This window comes from Diceros bicornis, chromosome 2, assembly GCF_020826845.1.
Source record: "Diceros bicornis minor isolate mBicDic1 chromosome 2, mDicBic1.mat.cur, whole genome shotgun sequence".
Lineage (NCBI taxonomy): Eukaryota > Metazoa > Chordata > Mammalia > Perissodactyla > Rhinocerotidae > Diceros > Diceros bicornis.
The window spans coordinates 16,546,548-16,569,455 of record NC_080741.1 but is presented as its reverse complement, the minus strand read 5'-3'; the positions used below and the strand labels follow the sequence as shown (position 1 = coordinate 16,569,455).

The window sequence follows — 22,908 nt, the reverse complement described above, 5'->3', positions numbered from 1 at the left end:
CACATGCTTTTTCTGCATCTGAGATAATCATTTGATTTTTGTCCTTTGTTCTGGGTGTATTACGTTTGTTGATTTTTGGATGTTAAACCAACCTCGTATTCCTGTGATAAATCCCATTTGGTCATGGTGTATAATCCTTTTTATAAATTGCTGGGTTCTGTTTGCTAGTATTTTGTTGAGTGCTTCTGAGTCTCTATTAATAAGAGAGATTGGTCTTTAGTTACCTTTTCTTGTGATGTCTTTTTCTTCCTCTCTAGTTTTTTGCTGCTCTGAATTATTTTTTTCTCCCAGCTTTATTGAGTCTTATGATGTCTTTTTCTGATTTGGTATCAGGATAATTTTGGTCTCATGGAATGAGTTGGAAGTGTTACTGCCTCTTCGGTGTTTTGGGAAGAACTTGTAAAGGATTGACATTAATTCTTCTTTCAATGTTCAGTAAAATTCACTAGTGAAGCCATCTGGGCCTTGACTTTTCTTTGTAGGTAGTTTTTTGATTATTGATTTCAATCTTTTTGTTATAGGTTTGTAAGATTTTCTGTTTCTTCTTGACACAGTTTCAGTAGTTTGTATTTTTATAGGAATTAGTCCATTTCATCTCAGTTACGTAATTTGTTGCCATACAGTTAGTTGTTCATATTATTTTCTTATAATTTTTATTTCTGTAGTGATGTCTCCTCTCATTTCTGATTTTAGTGATATGAGTTCTTTGTTATTCTCTGTAAAGGTTTGGCAATTTTGTTGATCTTTTCAAAGAATCAGCTTTTGGTTTTATTGATTTTTCCCTGTTTTTATATTCTATTTCATTTATTTCTGCTCCAAGTTTTATTTCTTTCTTCCTGCTCGCTTTGTTTTACTTTTTCTGGTTTCTTAAGGTGGAAACTTAGGTATTGATTTGAGACTTTCTTTTAATATATGTTTTTACAGCTATAAATTTCTCTCTTAGCAGTGCTTTCACTGCATCTCGTAAGTTTTTTTTTGTTTTTTTCCCTTTTTCTCTCCAAAGCCCCAGTAGATAGTTGTATGTCATAGTTGCACCACCTTCTAGTTGCTGTATGTGGGACTCCACCTCAGCATGGCCGGACAAGCGGTGCGTCGGTGTGTGCCCAGGATCCGAACCCGGGCCGCCAGTAGTGGAGCGCGTGCACTTTACCACTAAGCCATGGGGCCGGCCCCCTACTTTTTTTTTCCCCCCCCTGCATCCCATAAGTTTTGATATGTTACATTTTCATTCATCTCAAAGTATTTTCTAATTTCCTTTGTAATTTCTTCTTTCACCTGTTGGTTATTTAGGAGTGTTTTCATTTCAATGTGTTTGTGAATTTTCCAGTTTTTTTTTGTTATTCTAGTTTTATTCCATTGGGATTGGAAAAGATACTTTGTATGATTTCAGTAATTTTTAATTTATTGAGACTTATTTTGTGGCCTAACATGTGGTCGCTCGTAGAGAATGTTCCATGTGCACTTGAAAAGAATGTGTCTTCTGTTGTTGAGGGGAGTGTTCTGTATATGTCTGTTATACATACTGCTTTATAGTGTTCAAATCCACTATTTCCTTACTGATCCTCTGTCTCGTTGTTCTATCTATTACTGGAAGTAGGGTGTTGAAATCTCTAGCTATTATTGTGTACCTGTCTATTTCTCCCTTCAATTCTGTCAATTTTTGCTTTGTATATTTTGGGGCTTTGTTGTTAGGTGCATATATTTTTGTAATTGTCATATCTTGGCGTATTGAACTTTTTATCAATGTGTCTATCTTTGTCTCTTCTAACTTTTTGAAGTCTGTTTTGTTTGACAATAATATAGCCACCCAGCTCTATTTTGGTTACCCTTTGCATAGAATATCTTTTTCCACCCTTTTACTTTCATTTTTTTGTCCTCATATCTAAAGTGAAGCTTCTGTAGATAGCATATTGATAGATTCTTTCTTTTTAAATCAAATCCACCAATCTATATTAATAGGAGAATTTAATCCATTTACATTTAATGTGATTACTGATAAAGGATTTATGTCTGCCATTTAACTATTTCTTTTCTGTATGTTACATTTACCTCAATTCCTCCATTAATGCTTTTTGTGGTATTTAGTTGATTCTTTTTTTTTTTTGGTAGCATGCCATCTTGATTCACTTCTTTCATTTTTATTTTTTTTTCTCTAGTGGTTACCTTGAGGATTACAATTAACACCTTAAATTTACAGCAATCTGAGTTGAATAATCCCAGCTTAGCTTCAGTGATAAACACTCTGCTTGTTTGCATCTCCATCCCTCCTCTTCTATATTGTTATTATCAGAGATTACATCTTTATACATACCCATTAACAGATTTGTAATTGTTTTTTGCATTTGTCCTTTAGATCATATAGGAAGAAGAGAGAAGTTACAAACCAAACCAAAGTACAGTAATTCTGTCTTATTTTATTTACTTAGGAAGTTGCATTTACTCTAGTGTTCTTTATTTTTTCTCATGGTTTCAAGTTACTGCCTCCTGTCCTTTCATTTCAGACTAAAGGATTCCTTGTAGCATTTCTTGTATGGCATGTTTACTTGCAAACAAACTCCTTCAGCTTTTTTTTTGTCTGGAAATGTCTTAATTTCTCCTTCATTCTTGAAGGATAGTTTTGCTGGATATATTTGAGGTTTTTTTTAATATATATAAATATAAAAATGTATTTGAGTTTATTTTTATATATAAATATCCCACTGCCTTTTGGCCTCAGTGGTTTCTCATACGAAATCAGCTGTTAATTTTATTGAGAATCTCTTGTGTGTGGTGAGTTGCTTCTCTCTTGTTGCTTTCAAATTCCTCTCTTTGTGTTTGAGTTTCACCAGTTTGACTATAATATGTCTTGGCGTGGATCTCTTTCAGTTCACCGTGCGTGGAGTTCATTGAGATTCTTGGTTGTGTATATTCACATCTTGCATCTAATATGGGAAGTTTTTGGCCATTATTTCTTTTTTTTTTTTATAATTTTTATTTATTTATTTTTCCCCAAAGCCCCAGTAGATAGTTGTATGTCATAGTTGCACGTCCTTCTAGTTGCTGTATGTGGGACGCGGCCTCAGCATGGCCGGAGAAGCGGTGTGTCGGTGCGCACTTGGGATCCAAACCCGGGCCGCCAGCAGCAGAGCGCACGCACTTAACCGCTAAGCCACGGGGCCGGCCCATGGCCATTATTTCTTCAAATATTTTATCTACCTCTTTCTCTCTTTCTTCCTCTGAGATTCCTATAATGTGTATGTTGGTACATCTGATGCTTTCCCATAGGTCCCTCAGGCTCTGTTCATTTTTCTTCATTATTTTTTTCAGCTTTTCCCCAGACTGGATAGTTTCAATTGTTTTCAGGTTCTGTGAATCTTTCTTCTGCTTGCTGAAGTCTGCAGTTGAACCCATCTAGTTTGCTTTTTATTTCAGTTATTGTACTTTTCAACTCCAGAATTTCTGCTTGATTTATTTTTATAATTTCTATCTTTATTGGCATTCTCATTTTTTTTTTATATAATTTTATTTATTTATTTATTTTTCCCCCAAAGCCCCAGTACATAGTTGTATGTCATAGTTGCACATCCTTCTAGTTGCTGTATTTGGGACGCGATGTCAGCATTGCCGGAGAACCGGTCTGTCAGTGCGCACCTGGGATCCGAACCCGGGCCGCCAGAAGCGGAGTGCGCACACTTAACCACTAAGCCACGGGGCCGGCCCAGGCATTCTCATTTTGTTGAGACATTGTTTTCTTCATTTCCTTTAGTTCTTTTTCCATGATTTCCTTTAGCTCAATGAACATATTTAAGACAGTTCGTATAACATCTTTGACAAGTCCAGTGTCTGGGATTCCTCGAGGATGGTTTCTGTCAAATTCTTTTTCCTGTGAATGGGCCATACTAGCCTATTTCTTTGTATGTTTTGTAGTTTTTTGTTGAGTACTGGAAATTCTAAGTACTGTGTTTGTAATGTTGGAAATCTAATTCTCCCGCTCTTCAGAGATTGCTGATTTTTGCTTGTATGAGTCCTTATGTGACTTTTCCAAGCTATTTTTGCAAAATGTTTTGAGGTTGTCATTGAAGTTTTAGTTCCATTGTCTCTGCAGTCAACAAGTGATCAGACAAAGATTTCCTTAAATGTCTGGCTCTGAGAAGAGGTGAACTGTCTCTTTAAATTCCATTTCAGCTGAGAAGCTGCTTGAGTCTTGCAGGGTTGAAACAATGGCCAGCCTCTGTGCTGGCCCCTCAGTGATCAAAAGCCATGATCAGTAATCACGACACACAACCCTGATTTTTGGAGGGCAGTGTCCTTATTGCTACCCTGACACCAGCTAGCCACACTAGGAACACAAGCTGCCCAGTCCCTGTGTCTGCCTGCCACAGGATTGTAGGGTATGGGATGGTAGCTGCTATGCTAAATTTGGAAATTGACTGAAATTTACCTGCCTCTTCATGAGACTCTCCTCTGGATGCTACAAGTGTTGCACTCCAGAGTCCCAAAATAGTTGCTTGAGATAGTTCCTGCCAGCTCAATAGTTGTTTTGGTAGAGAGATGGATTCTTAGAGCTTCCTATTCCATCATCTTTCGTGACGTTGCTCAGCTCTTGTGTTAAACACATTTTTAGTGTACTTTTCTTTTTTTTTTTTTATAATTTTATTTATTTATTTATTTTTTCCCCCAAAGCCTCAGTAGATAGTTGTATGTCATAGCTGCACATCCTTCTAGTTGCTGTATGTGGGATGCGGCCTCAGCATGGCCGGAGAAGCGGTGCGTCGGTGCGTGCCTGGGATCCGAACCTGGGCCGCCAGTAGCGGAGCACTCACACTTAACTTCTAAGCCACGGGGCCGGCCCCATAGTGTACTTTTCTAATTTCTCTTTTTTTTAAACTATTTTTTGAGGGTTTTTCTTTTAGTGGTTGCTCTAAGGGTTACAATATGTGTCTTAATTGGTCATAATCTACTTCAAAATAATACTGAATTCTGGTAAAATATAAAATTTCCTCCAATATAGCTCTGTTTTATCTCCCTTTCTTTGTGCCGTTATTGTTATATGCCTATGTTATAAGCCCTACAACAAAGTGTTAGAATTATTGCTTTATATAACAATTTTGTCTTTTAAAGTATTAAGAAGAGAGAACAATGTTAAGAAGAAAGAATAGTATTGTATATTTAATCACATATTTACCATTTTTAGTTTACTTGCTTCTTGTGGACTTGAAGTACTGTCTGCTGTTATTTTCTTTCACCCTGAAGGACATCCTGAGCTGGTGTGGGCAGTGGTAGCAGCCTTAGTTAAGAATGCCACAGACTCCCAGTGTTCTTATCTCAAGTTGAGCATTTCGTTAATAAACAGTTCTCAATTTGTTAATGTTTGGTCTGATTTCAGAGCCCTGAAATGTTTGTTTTTGACAATTTTTTCCAGTTTTATAGTTGTATTTTGGGGAGAGTGTTTTCTGAACTCTTCACTCTGGCATAGTTGGGAGTCCACTCACCCATCTTGATATTTTTTGCAGAATATGGACAACTTCTTTTTCAACTTTATTTTATTGTGGTTAAAGACATATAATATAAAATTTACCAGCTTAACTATTTTTAAATGTACAGTTCAGTGGTATTAAGTACATTCATAATGTTGTGCAATCATCACCACTATCCATCTGCATAACTCTTTTCATCTTGCAAAACTGAAACTCTATGCCCTTTAAACAATTACTCTGCATTATCCCTTACCCCCAGCCCTTGGCAACCAACCACCATTCTACTTTATGTCTATGATTTTGACTCAGTACCTCATATAAGTGGAATCATACAGTATTTGTCTTTTTGTGACTGACTAATTTCACTTAGCATAATGTCTTCAAGCTTTATGTATGTTGTAGCATGTGACAGGGTTTCCTTCCTTTTTAAGGCTGAATAATATTCATTTATGTACATAGTACATTTTGTTTATCCCTTTGTCTATTGACAGGCACTTGCATTGCTTCCACATTTTAGCTTTTATGAATAATGCTGCTATGAACGTGGATGTACAAATATCCTTTTGAGACGCTGCTTTCCATTCTTTTGGGTGTATCCCCAGGAGTAGAATTTCTGAATCATATAATTCTACTTTTAATTTTTTGAAGAACTTCACTGTTTTCCACAGTGGCTATACCATTTTACATTCCCACCAACAGTGCACAAGGGTTCCAGTTTCTCCACATTATCACCTTGTTTTCTGTTTTGTTTTGTTTTTTTTTTGTGAGGAAGATTGGCCCTGAGCTGACATCTTTGCCAATCCTCCTCTATTTTGTATGTGGGATGGCTCCAGAGCATGGCTTGATGAGTAGTGTGTAGGTCCATGCCGAGGATCCGAACCCGTGAGCCCTGGGCCCCCAAAGCAGAGCGCGCGAACCCAACCACTACGTCACCGGGCTGGCCTCATTGTTTTCTGTTTTTTTGATAGTAGCCGTCCTAATGCATGTGATGTGGTATCTCATTCTAGTTCTAATTTGCATTTCCCTAATGATTAGTGATGTTGAACTGGAGTGGGAGGGGCTTGCAACAATGGAGGGACGTGCAGCAACAATGGCCTGCCACCTCTGTCACTGCACCTCTGTGATCAGAACCCACAGTTGGCAATTAGAGTACAGATCCCCAGTATTTTGAAGGACCAGGTCCTGTTTGCCTACTCTGGCTCTTAAAAGCTTTGTGTAAGCGGCTCCGGGAACCCATGCACAGCTGCTTGTGCACACCTGCCTCCCTTGTGGCTGGGGTTGGGGGATGAGTAGCTGCTACTGTGCTAAGAGCTGAAATTGACCAAAATTAACCACAATTTACGGTCCACATCTTCCCCTGGAAGTTGCAAGCCTTCAGTAGATTCCAGAGTTCCAAAATAGTTACATTAGACAGATTATGCCAGTGTAGTTGTTGTCTAGGTGGGGAGAAGATTCCTGGTGTTTCCTCCTCCCCTGGTGTTTCCTACTCCGCCGTCTTCCCAGACTCCTCTATCTATAGATGTCTTTTTGTACTGTCCTGAGATTTGTCGTATGATTTATAGAAATCGGGCTCAGAGCCAAGGGCAGGGCTAAAAGTGGACATACTTCTCTTAGGCTGATGGTGTTCAGGGGAAGGAAGGAAGTTGGGGGTTGGGCAAGGAGTCATTGGGCTCTTATCTTGCCTGAGTCTTCCAACCCCCAATTTTGTCTTTCCCAGGAGATGGCCTGAGGCTTGGCCCGTCACAACATCTTTGTCCCTATGGAGCCTTTCTGGCTCATGCTACCTCCGTCTTTCCCATATGCTCTGTCTCAGGCGGCAGACGTTGAAGACTCAGGGTAGAATAGCACCTGTCTCTTAGCCTTGCCTTGTAACTGCTGGGTACCCTCTGTGAATGGCGTGAAGGGGCTCCAGGATAAGTGGAGCCTGTATACTCTAAGGTTTTTGTTCATTTTTTTAACCAGCTTTATGCAGACAGGGGTGCTGGGCCTGAGGTATGTTTGGAGCTGGGGTAAGAGTGGTGGAATTCTCTCTGAGCTCATGTCTTGGTGGAGGTTTTGGGGAACTACTGACAAGGAGGGGAGAAGGTATAAGCCCCAGAAAGTAATATGCCAGCCATCTCACAAGTTATGGGAATAAATTGTGTATAAATTCTGGAATTTACTGATTCGGTCTCTTGCCTCCAGGATAGAATTTCTGTGACTAAAAGCCAAATGTAATTTTATTGTTGCCTTTATTTTTCTGCAGATAATGCCTTGAACACCTCTGTAACCAGATGCGTTTGCCTTTCTCTTTTGGCAGAGGAATGTCGTGGCATCCGGGGTCATCCCTCAGATTTCTCTGATCATGGGGCCTTGTGCTGGTGGGGCTGTCTACTCCCCGGCCCTAACAGACTTCACGTTCATGGTAAAGGTAAGAAAGAAGGGCCTGTTTCTCCTGCCCTTTGAGAGTTGGGCAGTACTTCACCTGCAATAAAAATAATAACTGACCCAGATCTGGGTTCTTATCTGTGTTCTCACTGGCTTTCAGCATAATGATGATAAGGTCTTAGTGGAGAGAAGGTTCTGGCACAAAATCTGTAGCTTGTTGGGGGTTCAGTGGCAGAGTGTGCTTACATGCTTTATTGGTGGGTGCTTTTGCTTGTTGATCTGAATTGCAAATGGTTTTCAAGTAATAAAGTATCCTGTCCTGTGCCCAGACAGATGATTGTTTACTGAATCCTATTCAAAATGTTTCTGATGGAAGGCTTTTCTGTGATCTGTTTTATCGGGAAGTTGTTTCTTATGTTCTACCTTTATTTCTTCAGCTGTGTGCTATTTTATTAAGTTTCGTCTGTAATGATAATGGATAAATCTGATCTCCAACTTCATTTTGAGAGGTACCTATCTTTATTACATGACTTTGATGGAATGATATTTTAAAATGATTTTTAAATGAAGCCTACTTGAATTTATACATGAGTAATTACTCCTAATCTGATACTTTTTAAAAAAAATCAGTCTTTTCCTCTTAAAATATTTTTAACAATGATGAACAATAAATGCCAAGCAGAAAGATTGGGGGTGGGGGAAATGGTCATCCAACGTGAGGGGAACAGTGCTGGAGGGAGTGTAAATAGGAAGCACTTTTTTATGGGGTAGTTTGGCAATAGGAATTCAAAAATTTAGAAAAATGCTTACCCTTTGACCCAAGTGTTTTGTTCTTAGTGAGAGAATGAAAGCAACCTAAATGTTCAACAACAGGGGTGGGTTTTAAAAATTAAGATGACCACATCTCTTACTTCCTGAACAAAGCAGAATTCCCTGAATTTTGCCCACTAAATCTATATATACCGTACCTACCTGGTGCTCCCCCAGTCCTCTTCTCCTTCCTGCCTGGTAGGATTGGAGGTGTGGGATCAACTCCTCTGGCTAAGGCTGGCTAAGGCCATACTTTGCCCTTCTCCTTATATACATGCACATTGCTAAGTATAACTCGCTGCACCTTTTCAGTAGCCTTATGCTGTCAGTTCTCTTTTATATACTATCTTCAGTCTCTGCCTTGGTACTGGATCTTCTCAACAGAAGTTAACCATGTTCAGGTCTTTCCTGTCTTCAAAACAAAAAATGCCTCCCCTAGTCTGCATCTCGCTGTGGCTGTTGCCCTATTTCTATCTTCCCATTCTCTCATTAACACATTTCAATTTAGCTCTGTCCCCTCAGTCCACTAAACCTGTTTTTCTAAGGTCATCAGTGACTTCTGTATCAGTGTGAATGCTCTTTAACTCTCATTTTCCTCAGTCTTTCAGCAACGTTTTTTTTTTCTTGGCTTCCATGATGCCACACACTGGCATTTCTGGCATTTCTTCTCACATCTCTGACCTTACCTTCTTGGTTTCCATTGCCATTGCACCCTATTCTGCTCGCTCTAGTTGCTAATCTAGTTCGTTCTAAACTGCTTTCTCTCTTCTTTTTTATTTTCCAGCTCTGTTGAGATATAATTGACATATAAAATTTGTACACTTATATTGTAAAATGGTTACCACCATAGCCTTGGTTAGCTAACACCTCCATCATGTCATATAATTACCATTACTTTTTTGTGGTGAGAACATTTAAGATCTACTCTTAGCAACTTTCAAATATGTAGTACAGTATTGTTAACTGTTATCACCATGTTGTATGTTATATCTCCAGAACTTATTCTGGAAGTTTGTACCCTTTGACCAACATCTCCCCCTTTCCCCAACCCTCAGCCCCTGGTAACCACCATTCTGCTGTCTATTTCTATGAGTTCAGCTTTTTTAGATTCTATATATAAATGAGATCATACAGTATTATCTTTCTTTGACTTATTTCGCTTAGCCTAATGCCCTCAAGGTCTATCTGTGTTGTCGCAAATGGCAAGATTTCCTTCTTTCTCATGGCTGAATAATATAGTCCATTGTGTGTGTGTATTTGTGTGTCACATTTTCTTTATCCATATGGGTATGGATTTCCAATGGAATAATATTTCATTGTGTATGTATGTATATCACATTTTCTTTATCCATTCATCCATTGATGGACACTTACATTGTTTTCATATCTTGGCTATTGTGAATAAAGCTGCAATGATCATGGGAGTTCAGATATCTCTTCAAAGTCCTGATTTCATTTCCTTTGGATATATACACAGAAGTGGGATTGCTGGATCATATAGTAGTTCTGTTTCTAATTTTTTGAGGAATCTCCATACCGTTTTCCATAGTGGCCATATCAATTTACATTCCTACCAACAGTGCACAAGGGTACCCTTTTCTGTACATCCTCACTAACACTTATTTCTTATCTTTTTGATAATAGCCATTCTAATAGGTGTGAAGTGTTACCTTATTGTGGTTTTGCTTTGCATTTCTCTGATGATTAGTGATGTTGAGTACCTTTTCCTGTACCTGTTAGACATTTGTATGTCTTCTTTGGAAAAATGTCCGTTCAGTTCCTCTGCCCATTTTTTTAAATCAGATTGCTGTGCAGAAGCTTTTTAGTTTGATGTAGTCCCACTTGTTTATTTTTGCTTTTGTTTCTTGTGCTTTTGATGTCATATCCATAATATTGTTGCCAAGACACTGTCAAGGAGCATTTCCCTTATATTTTCTTCTAGTTTTATGGTTTCAGGTCTTTAAGTCTTGAATCCATTTCAAGTCAGTTTCTTTCTTCTGCGTGTGGTTATCCAGTTTTCCGAACACTATTGAAGAGGCTGTCTTTTTCCCATTGAGTATTGTTGGCCCCCTTGTCAAATATAGTTGACTGTATATGCAAGGGTTTATTTCTGGGCTCTTGATTCTGTTCCCTTGGTCTGTGTGTCTGTTTTTATGCCAGTACCGTACTGTTTTGATTACTATAGCTTTGTAATATAGTTTGAAATCAGAAAGTATAATGCGTCCAGCTTTGTTCTTCTTTGTCAAGATTGCTTTGGCTACTTGGGGTCTTTTGTGATTTCATACCAGTGTTAGGTTGTTTTTTCTATTTCTGTCAAAAATGCCGTTGGAATTTTGGTAGTAATTGCGTTGACTCTGTAGATGGCTTTGGGTAGTATGGACATTTAAACAAGATTAATTCTTCTGATCGTGAAGATGGGATCTCTTCCCATTTATTTTTGTCTTCTTCAGTGTCTTTCATTAAAATCTTATAGTTTTCAGTGTACAAATTCACCTCCTTGGTTAAATTTATTTCTGAGTATTTTATTATATCTGCTATTGTGAGTGGATTGGTGTTCTTTATTTCTTTTTCAGATATTTTGTTGTTAGTGTACAGAAATGCAACAGATTTCTGTATGTTGATGTTTGTATGCTTTCTTTTAATTCTGCTTTCATCCTAGTTAATCCCATCCTCCACTTGCAGAACTTTAGTTAATATCTGCATACTGGTGCCACCGCCTCTTTCTTGTCCTCTGCCACTAATCACGTCTTAACTGTTTTACATCTTAAATATTCCACGTGTTTAATGAGAGTGCAATAAAAATGCCAGCAGTTTCTTTTTTAAAGGACTAGACAAGGTAAGGAAAGCAGTGCGTAAGGATAAATATTCCATGAAAGAAGTGTAATGAAGGGTTAGCCTCACCAGGGGATAAAATATATTATGAAGCTAAAATAACTAAAATTGTTTAATCGACTTATAAATAAATAGAAAGACCAAGGGAACAGAATGGAATTGAGAGATAGATCTAAATATACTTGGACATATAGTTTATGAAGAGAAGGATATTGTTCTGTTAGGGTCACCAATGATGTCAATTTTTTGAATCAGTGACCCTGATTCCTGTATCACTAAATCCAGTTGACATTTCTCAGTCCTTATCTTGCTTGCCCTTTCAGCAGTATTTGAGCTGGCGGATCACTCCTTCCTCTCTGAGACATCAGCGCACCAGACTCTCTTGGTTTTCCTCTTCTAGCTCTTCTTTCATTCCCCTGGTCTCAAGAGTTTAAATATCTATCTGTATAGACAACTCTCAAATCTATTTCTTCAGGTTGGAGCACTCCTAAACTCCAGGATTATACATTCAACTGCCTATCAACATTTCCATTTGGACTTTAATGGATATCTTAAACTTGATAAGTTTTGATCTCTACCAAGCCTCTCTTACAGTCTTCCCCATCTCAATAAATGGCAAGTCCAGTGGCTCAGGTCAAAAACATTGACACTCTTTTGACTCAGCTTTTTCTGTCACATCCCAAATTCAATCAATCAGAAATCATACTTGCTCTGCTTCAGGATATAACGTAAAATATAATCAAATTGCTATATACTTCTTTCTACTTACACTGCTACCATTTTGGTTCAAGCAACTGCCTGGATTATTGCAGAATCCTTCTAACTAGTCTCTCTGCTTCTGTTTCTGCCTTCTTTCCCAGTTAATTTTTAAATTGCTAATCATTTTTTTTTTTTTTGTGAGGAGATCAGCCCTGAGCTAACATCCGCCAATCCTCCTCTTTTTTTTTTTTTTTTTTTGCTGAGGAAGACGGCCCTGGGCTAACATCGGTGCCCATCTTCCTCCACTTTATATGGGACGCCGCCACAGCATGGCTTACCAAGCAGTGCGTCGGTGCGCGCCCGGGATCCGAACCAGCGAACCCCGGGCCGCCGCAGCGGAGCGCGCGCACTTAACCGCTTGCGCCATCGGGCGGCCCTGCTAATCATTTTTAATTGTCTAATGTGATACATACTCAGGGAAGTACATAAAATATATGCAGTTTAGCAATTATTGTAAAGTACAAATCCATGTAGGTAACATCCAGATCAAGAAATGGCCCTCTGGAGCCCTGCCCCCATTACCTTCCTGATAGTTATTGCCTCCATCCGTCCTGCCTAGAATTATTATCTGTTTTTATGGTAATTTTTTCATTTGCTTTGCTTTAGAGTTTAAAGTTTTAAATTATGCCTCACTACACAATGTGGTTTAGTGTTACCTATTTTGACTGTAGTGTAAAGTGAAATCATATAATATGCATTGTTTTGTGCATGACTGTGACTTCTGTTTTTTAGATTTATCCATGTTCCTTGTAAATGTAGTTCATTAATTTTAATAGCTATGTAGTAAATTATCTTAATGTACTCATCCATTTTACTCTTGATTGACATTTGTATTTCAAGATTTTTGCTACTGCAAATGATGCGGATATAAGCATTCTTATACATGTATCGTGGTGCACACGTTTCAGTTTCTCAAGGTATGGGCAGTGTTAGGCTGTAGGATAAACATATCTTCAGTTTTTCTAGGTAATGCCTATTTACTAAAGAGGGTGCAGCAATTTACACTTCTACTAGCAGTGTGTAAGAATTTCCACTTGTTCCTTATCCTTGCCAGCACTTTTATTAACATAATATAATTATGCCAGTTTACATGTGGTGTGATCTCTCGTTGTGGTTTTAATTTGCGTTTCTGCGACTAGTGAGGTTGAGCACCTTTTCATGTTTTTTCTTTTGTGGCATGACTGTTCATCTGTTTTGCTCATTTGAAAAAAATTGAGATTTTTGGGTTTTTTTCTTACTAATTTTTAGGAGTTCTTTGTATATTCTGGATATAAGTTTTTAATCAATTATGTATGCTGCACCTGTCTTTTACCACTCTGGGACTTGCATTTTTCCTTCTCTTAGTGCTATCCTTTAAAGAGTTTTTAAAAAATCTTTTTATTTTGAAATTTCAAATTTACAGAATTCTTAACCATTTGAGAGAGGGTTATATGTATCATGTCCCTTTACCCCTTAATTCCTCAGTATATAATTCTTAAGAACTAGGATGTTTTCTTACATAACCAGTTATTCAAGGAGTTAATAACACTGATACAATTTTCTAAAAAATTATGGTAAAATATACATAAAGTTTACCGTTTTAACTGTTTTTAAGTTACAGTTCTATGGCGTTAGGTACATTCACATTTTTGTGCAACCATCACCACCATCCATCTCCAAAACTTTTTCATCTATCCCAACTGAAACTCTGTACTCATTAAACACTGACTCTTCATTCTCCTCAACTCCTAGCCCCTTTCTGTCTCTATGAATTTATGGAATCATACAATATGTGTCCCTTTGTGACTGGCTTATTTCAGTTAGCATAATGTCTTCAAGGTTCATCCGTGTAGTAGCATGTGTCAGAATTGCCTTCCTTTTTAAGGCTGATTAATATTCCTTTGTATGTATATACCACATTCTGTTTATCCATTCATCTGTCAGTGAACACTTGGGTTGTTTCTTCCTTTTGCCTGTTGTGCATAATGTTGCAGTAAACTTTGGTGTACAAGTATCTGTTTGAATCCCAGTTTTCAGTTCTTTTGGGCATACACCTAAGAGTGGAATTACTGGGTCATATATAATTTTGTTTAATTTTTTGAGGCAACATCATACTGTTTTCCACAGCGGCTGCACCGTTTTACATTTCCACTTGCAATGTGCAAAGGTTCCATTACTTTTTATCCTTGTCAACACTTATTTTCTGTTTTTTTTTAGTAATAGCCATCCTAATGGGTATGAAATGGTATCTCATTTTGGTTTTTATTTATATTTCTCTGATTAGTGATGCTTGAGCACTTTTCATATTCTTATTGGCAATTTATGTATCCTCTTTGGAGAAATGTCTATTCAAGTCTTCTGTCCATTTTTGAATTGGGTTGTTTTTTTTTGTTGTTGAGTTGTGGGAGTTCTTTATATATTCTGTATATTAACCACTTATCAGATACAGGCATACCTCGTTTTATTGTACTTTGCAGATATTGTGTTTTTTGCAAGACTCTCCATGAGCAAAAATATTACAACTTGCTGAAGGCTCAGATGATTAGCGTTTTTTAGCAATAAAGTATTTTTTTTTTTGCTGGGGAAGATTCACCCTGAGCTCACATCTGTTGCCAATCTTCCTCTTTTTTTTTTTGCTTGAGGAGCATTAGCCCTGACCTAACATCTGTGCCAGTCTTCTTCTACTTTATATGTGGGACACCACCACAGCATGGCTGGTGAGTGGAGTAGGTCTGTACCTGGGATCTGAAACCGCTAACCTGGGCTACTGAAGCGGAGCACATGAAACTTGAACCACTTGGCTGTGGGGCCAGGCCCAGCAGTAAAATATTTTTAATGTATATATATTGTGTTTTTAGACAATGCTATATTGCACACTCAATAGACTATAGTATACTGTAAACATAAATTTTATATGCACTGGGAAACCAAAAATTTTGTGTGACTCGTTTTGTTGTGGTGGTCTGGAACCAAAACTGCAGTGTCTCCGAGGTATGCCTGTGTATGATTTGCAGATGTTTTCTCTCATTCTATGGGCTGCCTTTTTATTCTGTTCATAGTGTCCTTTGCACAAAAGAGTTTAATTTTGACGAAGTCCAGTTTATTTCTTTTGTTGCCTCTGCTTTTGTTGTCATATCCAAGAAATTTTTGCCAAATCCAATGTCATGAGACTTCCCCTATGTTTTCTTCTAAGAGTTTAGCTCTTATGCTTCGACTTTGATCCATTTTGAGTTAATTTTTCTATATGGTGTAATGTAAGGTCCAGCTTCATGTTTTTGTGTGTGGATATGCAGTTTTCCCGGCACCATTTGTTGAAAGGACTGTCCTTTCCCCATTGAATGGTCTAAGTATCATTGTTGAAAACCATTTGACCATATACTTGAGGGTTTATTACTGGGCTTTCTATTTTATTCCATTTGTCTGTATGTCTGTCTTTATGCCAGTACCACACTGTTTTAATTTCTTTAGCTTTGTAGTTTTTTGTTTGTTTGTTTTGGTGAGGAAGATTCACTCTAAGCTAACACCTGTTGCCAGTCTTCCTCTTTTTTCACTTGAGGAAGATTAGCCCTAAGCTAACATCTGTGCCAGTCTTCCTCTATTTTGTATGTGGGTCGCTGCCACAGCATGACTTGACGAGTGGTGTAGGTCTGCACCCAAGATCTGAACCTGCGAACCTTGGCTGCTGAAGTGCAGTGTGCCAGGCTCAACCACTACGCCATGGGGCTGGCCCCTGTAGTAGGTTTTGAAATCAGGAAGTGTGAGACTTCCAACTTCGTTCTTTTTCAAGATTGTTTTGTCTATACAGAATCCCTTGAGATTCCACATCAATTTTAGGATGGATTTTTCTATTTTTGCAAAAATTGTCATTGGGATTTTGATAGGGATGACACTGAATCTCTATATGGCTTTTGCTAGTGTTGACATCTTTTTTTTTTTTTTTTTTTTTTTTGATTTTTATTGATATTTTAATGGTTTCTAACATTGTGAAATTTTGGGTTGTACATTTTTGTTTGTCCATCACCCCATATATGACTCCCTTCACCCCTTGTGCCCACCCCCCACCCCCACTTCCCGGGTAACCACAGTCCAGTTTTCTCTGTCCATGTGTTGGTTTATATTCCACATATGAGTGAGATCATACAGTTTGTCTTTCTCTTTCTGGCTTATTTCACTTAACATAATACGCTCCAGGCCCATCCATGTTGTTGCAAATGGGACGATTTTGTCTTTTTTTATGGCTGAGTAGTATTCCATTGTATATATATACCACATTTTCTTAATCCAATCGTCAGTCGAGGGACACTTAGGTTGCTTCCACTTCTTGGCTATGGTGAATAATGCTGCAATGAACATAGGGGTGCATAAGCCTCTTTGGATTGTTGATTTCAGGTGCGTTGGATAGATTCCCAGTAGTGGGATGGCTGGATCATAGGGCATCTCTATTTTTAATTCTTTGAGGAATCTCCATACCGTTTTCCATAGAGGCTGCACCAATTTGCATTCCCACCAGCTGTGTATGAGGGTTCCTGTTTCTCCACATCCTCTCCAACATTTGTTGTTTTTTGTCTTGGTGATTATAGCCATTCTCACGGGCGTGAGGTGGTATCTTAGTGTTGTTTTGATTTGCATTTCCCTGATGATTAGTGATGTTGAGCATCTTTTCATGTGCCTATTGGCCATCTGTATATCTTCCTTGGAGAAGTGTCTGTTCATTTCCTCTGCCCATTTTTTGATCGGGTTGTTTGTTTTTTTGTTGTTCAATTGTGTGAGTTCTTTATATATTATGGAGATCAACTCCTTGTCAGATGTATGTTTTGCAAATATTCTCTCCCAGCTGGTTGGTTGTTTGTTCATCTTGATTCTGATTTCATTTGTCTTATAAAAGCTCTTTAGTCTGATAAAGTCCCACTTGTTTATTTTTTCTTTAGTTTCCCTAGTCTGGGTAGGCATGTCATCCGAAAAGATTCCTTTAAACCCAATGTCAAATAGTGTGTTGCCTATATTTTCTTCTATGAGTTTTATAGTTTCAGGTCTCACCTTCAGGTCTTTGATCCATTTTGAGTTAATTTTTGTGAATGGCGATAGCACATGGTCCACTTTCATTCTTTTGCATGTGGATGTCCAGTTTTCCCAACACCATTTATTGAAGAGACTTTCCTTTCTCCATTGCATGTCCTTAGCACCTTTGTCGAAAATTAGCTGTCCGTATATGTGTGGTTTTATTTCTGAGCTTTCAATTCTGTTCCATTGATCTGTGTGTCTGTTTTTGTACCAGTACCATGCTGTTTTGATTACTATTGCTTTGTAGTATGTTTTGAAGTCAGGAATTGTGATGCCTCCTGCTTTGTTCTTTTTCTTTAGGATTTCTTTAGCTATTCGGGGTCTTTTGTTGCCCCATATAAATTTTAGTATTCTTTTTTCTATTTCTGTGAAGAATGTCATTGGGATTCTGATTGGGATTGCATTGAATCTGTAGATTGCTTTAGGTAATATAGACATTTTAACTATGTTTATTCTTCCAATCCACGTGCATGGGATATCTTTCCATTTCTTTATGTCATCGTAGATTTCCCTTAATAATGTCTTGTAGTTCTCATTGTATAGGTCCTTCACCTCCTTGGTAAGATTTATTCCTAGGTATTTTATTCTTTTTGATGCAATTGTAAATGGTATTATCTTTTTGAGCTCTCTTTCTGTTAGTTCATTATTAGCATATAGAAATGCAACTGATTTTTGTAGATTGATTTTGTACCCTGCAACTTTGCTGTAGTTGTTGATTGTTTCTAACAGTTTTCCAACAGATTCTTTAGGGTTTTCTATATATACAATCATGTCATCTGCAAATAGTGAGAGTTTCACTTCTTCGTTACCTATTTGGATTCCTTTTATTCCTTTTTCTTGCCTAATTGCTCTGGCCAAAACCTCCAGTACTATGTTGAACAGGAGTGGTGAGAGTGGGCAGCCCTGCCTCGTTCCTGTTCTCAGAGGAATGGCTTTCAGTCTTTCCCCGTTGAGTATGATGTTAGCTGTGGGTTTGTCATATATGGCCTTTATTATGTTGAGGTACTTTCCTTCTATTCCCATTTTATTGAGAGTTTTTATCATAAATGGATGTTGTATCTTGTCAAATGCCTTCTCTGCGTCTATTGAGATGATCATGTGGTTTTTATTCTTTGTTTTGTTGATGTGATGTATCACGTTGATTGATTTGCGGATGTTGAACCATCCCTGCGTCTCTGGTATAAATCCCACTTGATCATGGTGTATGATCTTTTTAATATATTGTTGTATTCGGTTTGCCAATATTTTGTTGAGGATTTTTGCATCAATGTTCATCAGCGATATTGGCCTGTAATTTTCTTTCTCTGTATTGTCTTTGTCTGGTTTCGGTATCAGGGTGATGTTGGCCTCATAGAATGATTCAGGAAGTGTTCCATCTTCCTCTATTTTTTGGAATAGTTTGAGGAGGATGGGTATTAAATCTTCTTTGAATGTTTGGTAAAATTCACTGGAGAAGCCATCTGGTCCTGGACTTTTATTTTTTGGGAGGTTTTTGATTACTATTTCAATCTCTTTACTTGTGATTGGTCTATTCAGATTCTCCATTTCTTCTTGGTTCAATTTTGGGAGGTTGTATAAGTCTAAGAATTTATCCATTTCTTCTAGATTGTCCAATTTGTTGGCATATAATTTCTCATAGTATTCTCTTATAATCCTCTGTATTTCCATGGTATCCGTTGTAATTTCTCCTCTTTCATTTCTAATTTTATTTACTTGAGCCTTTTCTCTTTTTTTCTTAGTTAGCCTGGCTAAGGGTTTGTCTATTTTGTTTATCTTCTCGAAGAACCAACTCTTTGTTTCATTAATCCTTTCTACTGTTTTTTTGGTCTCAATATCATTTATTTCTGCTCTGATTTTTATTATTTCTCTCCTTCTGCTGGCTTTGGGCTTTGTTTGTTCTTCTTTTTCTAGTTCTGTTAGGTGTAATTTAAGGTTGCCTATTAGGGCTTTTTCTTGTTTGTTAAGGTGGGCTTGTATCGCTATGAGTTTCCCTCTCAGGACCGCTTTTGCTGTGTCCCATATGGTTTGATATGGCATGTTATCATTTTCGTTTGTTTCCAGATAGTTTTTGATTTCTCCTTTAATTTCATCAATGATCCATTGGTTGTTCAGTAGCATGTTGTTTAATCTCCACATTTTTGTCACTTTCCCAGTTTTTTTTTCCTGGTTCATTTCCAGTTTCATAGCCTTATGGTCTGAAAAGATGCTTGTTATGATTTCAATCTTCTTAAATTTATTGAGGCTTGCTTTGTTTCCCAACATATGGTCTATCCTAGAGAATGTTCCATGCGCGCTTGAGAAGAATGTGTAGTCAGCTGTTTTTGGGTGGAGTGCTCTGTATATGTCTACTAGGTCCATCTCGTCCAGTTTTTCATTTAAGTCTAATATTTCTTTATTAACTTTTTGTCTGGATGATCTATCCATTGCTGTAAGTGGGGTGTTAAGATCCCCTACTATTATTGTGTTGTTGTTGATTTCTCCTTTTAGGTTTGTTAATAGTTGTTTTATGTACATTGGTGCTCCTATGTTGGGTGCATATATATTTATAAGTGATATGTCTTCTTGATGGAGTGTCCCTTTTATCATTATATATTTCCTTTCTTTGTCTTTCTTAACCTGTTTTATCTTGAAGTCTACTTTGTCTGATATGAGTATGGCAACACCTGCTTTCTTTTGTTTGCCATTAGCTTGGAGTATTGTCTTCCATCCTTTCACTCTGAGCCTGTGCTTGTCTTTAGTGCTAAGATGTGTTTCCTGAAGGCAGCATATTGTTGGGTCTTGCTTTTTAATCCATCCTGCCACTCTGTATCTTTTGATTGGAGAGTTCAATCCATTTACATTTAGGGTAATTATTGAAATATGAGGGTTGAATGTTGCTGTTTTGTCACCTATTTTCTGGTTCTTTTGCATTTCCTTTGTTTCTTGTCCCATTTGTTTTGGACTGCCAATTCAGTTTGGTTGTTCTGTCTTATGATTCTTCTAGTTTTCTCTTTGTTTATCATATGTGGTTTTAATTTGATTATTTGTTTAGTGGTTACCTTGAGGTTTGGGTGAAAAATCTTCTGTATGAGATAGTCCATTATCTGATAGCCTCCTATTTCCTTATACTAAGTCAATTCAGTCACTTTCCTCTTCCCCTTCTAAGTTGCTCTTGTTATACCTTATTCTATCTTGTGTTGTGGCTGTGTGTTTACAGTGATGAGGTTAAATTTATTTTTGGTGAATTTCTTCCTTTGATCTTTGAGTTTAGTATTTAAGTGGTTGCTACCCTATTCCGGTAAAGATCTACTATTTCTCTGATTTTGTCTACCTACTTTTCTCCTTACTCCAAGCTTTGTGTTCCCTTTCTCTTCTTGTTTTCAGGCCTGAGGGCCTTCTTGAGTATTTCTTGTAGTGGCGGTCTCGTGGCCATGAACTCCCTTAGCTTTTGTTTATCTGGGAGAGTTACTATTTCTCCATCATATTTGAAGGATATTTTTGCTGGATAGAGTATTCTTGGCTAAAAGTTTTTGTCTTTTAGTATTTTGAATATATCATTCCAGTCTCTTCTAGCCTGAAAAGTTTCTGTTGAGAAATCCGCTGAGAGCCTGATGGGAGTTTCTTTGTACGTTATTTTTTGTTTTTGTCTAGCTGCCCTTAATATTGTTTCTTTGTCGTTGACCCTGGCTAGCCTTACCACTAGGTGTCGTGGTGAAGACCTTTGTCTGATAATATATATAGGAGTCCTGTTGGCTTCGCTTACTGGTATTTCCTGCTCCTTCCCCAGATTTGGGAAATTTTCAGCTATTATTTCCTTGAATAGGCTCTCTGTTCCTCTTTCCCTCTCCTCTCCCTCAGGAATACCTATAATTCTTATGTTACATTTTCTAATAGAGTCCGATATTTCTCGGAGTCTTTCTTCATTTCTTTTTAGTCTTAGTTCTCTCTCTTCTTCCATCTGGAGTATATCTGTATTCCTATCCTCTAAAGTACTAATTCTTTCCTCCATATTGTCAGCTCTGTTCTTTAAAGATTCCAGATTCTCCTTTATCTCCTCCATTGTGTTCTTCATCTCCATCAGCCCTGATAGGTTTTTCTTTATGATTTTAATCTCTTTTGTGAAGAAACTCCTAATCTCATTTAATTGTTTGTCTGTGTTGTCTCGTATTTCGTTGAGTGTTTTTATGATAGCTATTTTGAAATCTCTGTCATTTAGTTTATGGATTTCTGTGTCTTCGGGGTTGATTTCTGGGTGCTTGTCATTTTGTTTCTGGTCTGGTGATTTCATATATTTTTGCATTGTGGTTCCTGTGTTGGTTTTGATTTTCCTCATCCTGGAAGTCTCTGGTTGCAATTTCCACCTGCTGCCACTGTGTGGTGGTAAAGGGCTGTGTAGTCTAAGCCCCCTGCGCTCTGCCCCAGTTTTTCTGCTGCGATCCGCAGTTTTGTTTTGTTTTGTTTTGTTTCTTTTCCCCACTGCGATCCACGGGTCCAGTCCAGTTTATTCAGGTCTGCCTCGGACCACTAGATCTGGTCGAGCTGCAGACTCCGGGTTGCGGGGAGGGGGGAGCTCTCTCTTTTGCCCTCTGGGTCCCTGACGTGGGAGGCTTCTCGTTTGCCCCTCTTTATCCGCTCTCTGGGTTGCTCAGATGTTGATGGTAGCCCTGTGGCTCCTCTGAGCCCTCTGTGCGGGAGTTTCCCACTGGCTGAGAGAGCCCGAAGAGCTACAGTTTCCCGCCGAGGGCCGCCCCTCCCCCCTCTCTGGGAGCCGCGCGGACCGGATCGCTGATCTGATGGGGAGGGAGCGGAGTTCTCCTTACCTCTCCCCACTTCCTCCGGGGGCCCAGCACGTTCCGCTCTCAGATGTGCGGCAGTGTGGATCCCTCCGCTCCAGCTTTTGACTGTCTGGGATTCCGTTGTTGGTCTGTGGCTGTTACTTTTGTTGTATTTTGTGGGGGAAGAATTCACGGGAAAGCTCACTCCGCCATGATGCTCTAGTGTTGACATCTTAACAGTATTGTCTTTTGATCCATGAGCAGATGTCTTTCCATTTATTGGTGTCTTCTTTAATTTCTTTCAGTGATGTTTTATAATATTCAGTGTACAAGTCTTTTGCCTCCTTGGTTAAGTTATTCCTAAGTACTTTATTCTTTGAGAAGCTATTGTAAATGGAATGTTTTTATAATTTCCTTTTCAGATTCTATATTGTTAGTAATACAACTGATTTTTGTGTGTTGATTTTGTATCCTGAAACTTGGCTGAATTCCTTTATTCCAACTTTTTTTTTTGGAATCTTTAGGGTTTTCTCCATACATGATGTCATCTGCAAACATAATTTTACTTCTTCCTTTCTGATTTTGGATGCTTTTCCTTTTTCTTGCCTAATTGCTCTGGCTAGGACTTCAGTACTCTGTTGAATAGAAGTGACAAAAGCAGGCATCCTTGTCTTGTACCTGATCTTAGAGGAAAAGCTTTCAGTCTTTTGCCATTGAGTATGACGTTAGCTGTGGGTTTTTCATATATGGCCTTTATCATGTTGAAGTGGTTTCTTTCTATTTCTAGTTTTCCAAATATTTTTATCATGAAAGGGTATTGATTTTGTCAAATGCTTTTTTCTGCATCGATTGAGATGAACATGTAATTTTTTCCCTTGTTTCTTTTAATA

General features: G+C 38.1%; 1 protein-coding gene across 6 annotated transcripts in view; it reads left to right on the top strand.

Moving 5' to 3' along the window:
• Positions 1-22,908, top strand: part of PCCB (propionyl-CoA carboxylase subunit beta) — a 128,236-nt gene that overhangs the window by 13,074 nt on the left and 92,254 nt on the right. For 5 of the 6 annotated variants that reach the window (XM_058552605.1, XM_058552594.1, XM_058552644.1 and 2 more), the window contains one exon: positions 7,756-7,866. The exons of the other annotated variant lie outside the window; for it this stretch is intronic. In XM_058552605.1, coding sequence (XP_058408588.1) covers positions 7,756-7,866 — 111 coding nt within the window. The remainder of the gene's footprint in view (positions 1-7,755; positions 7,867-22,908) is intronic. 6 annotated transcript variants of the gene reach the window in all.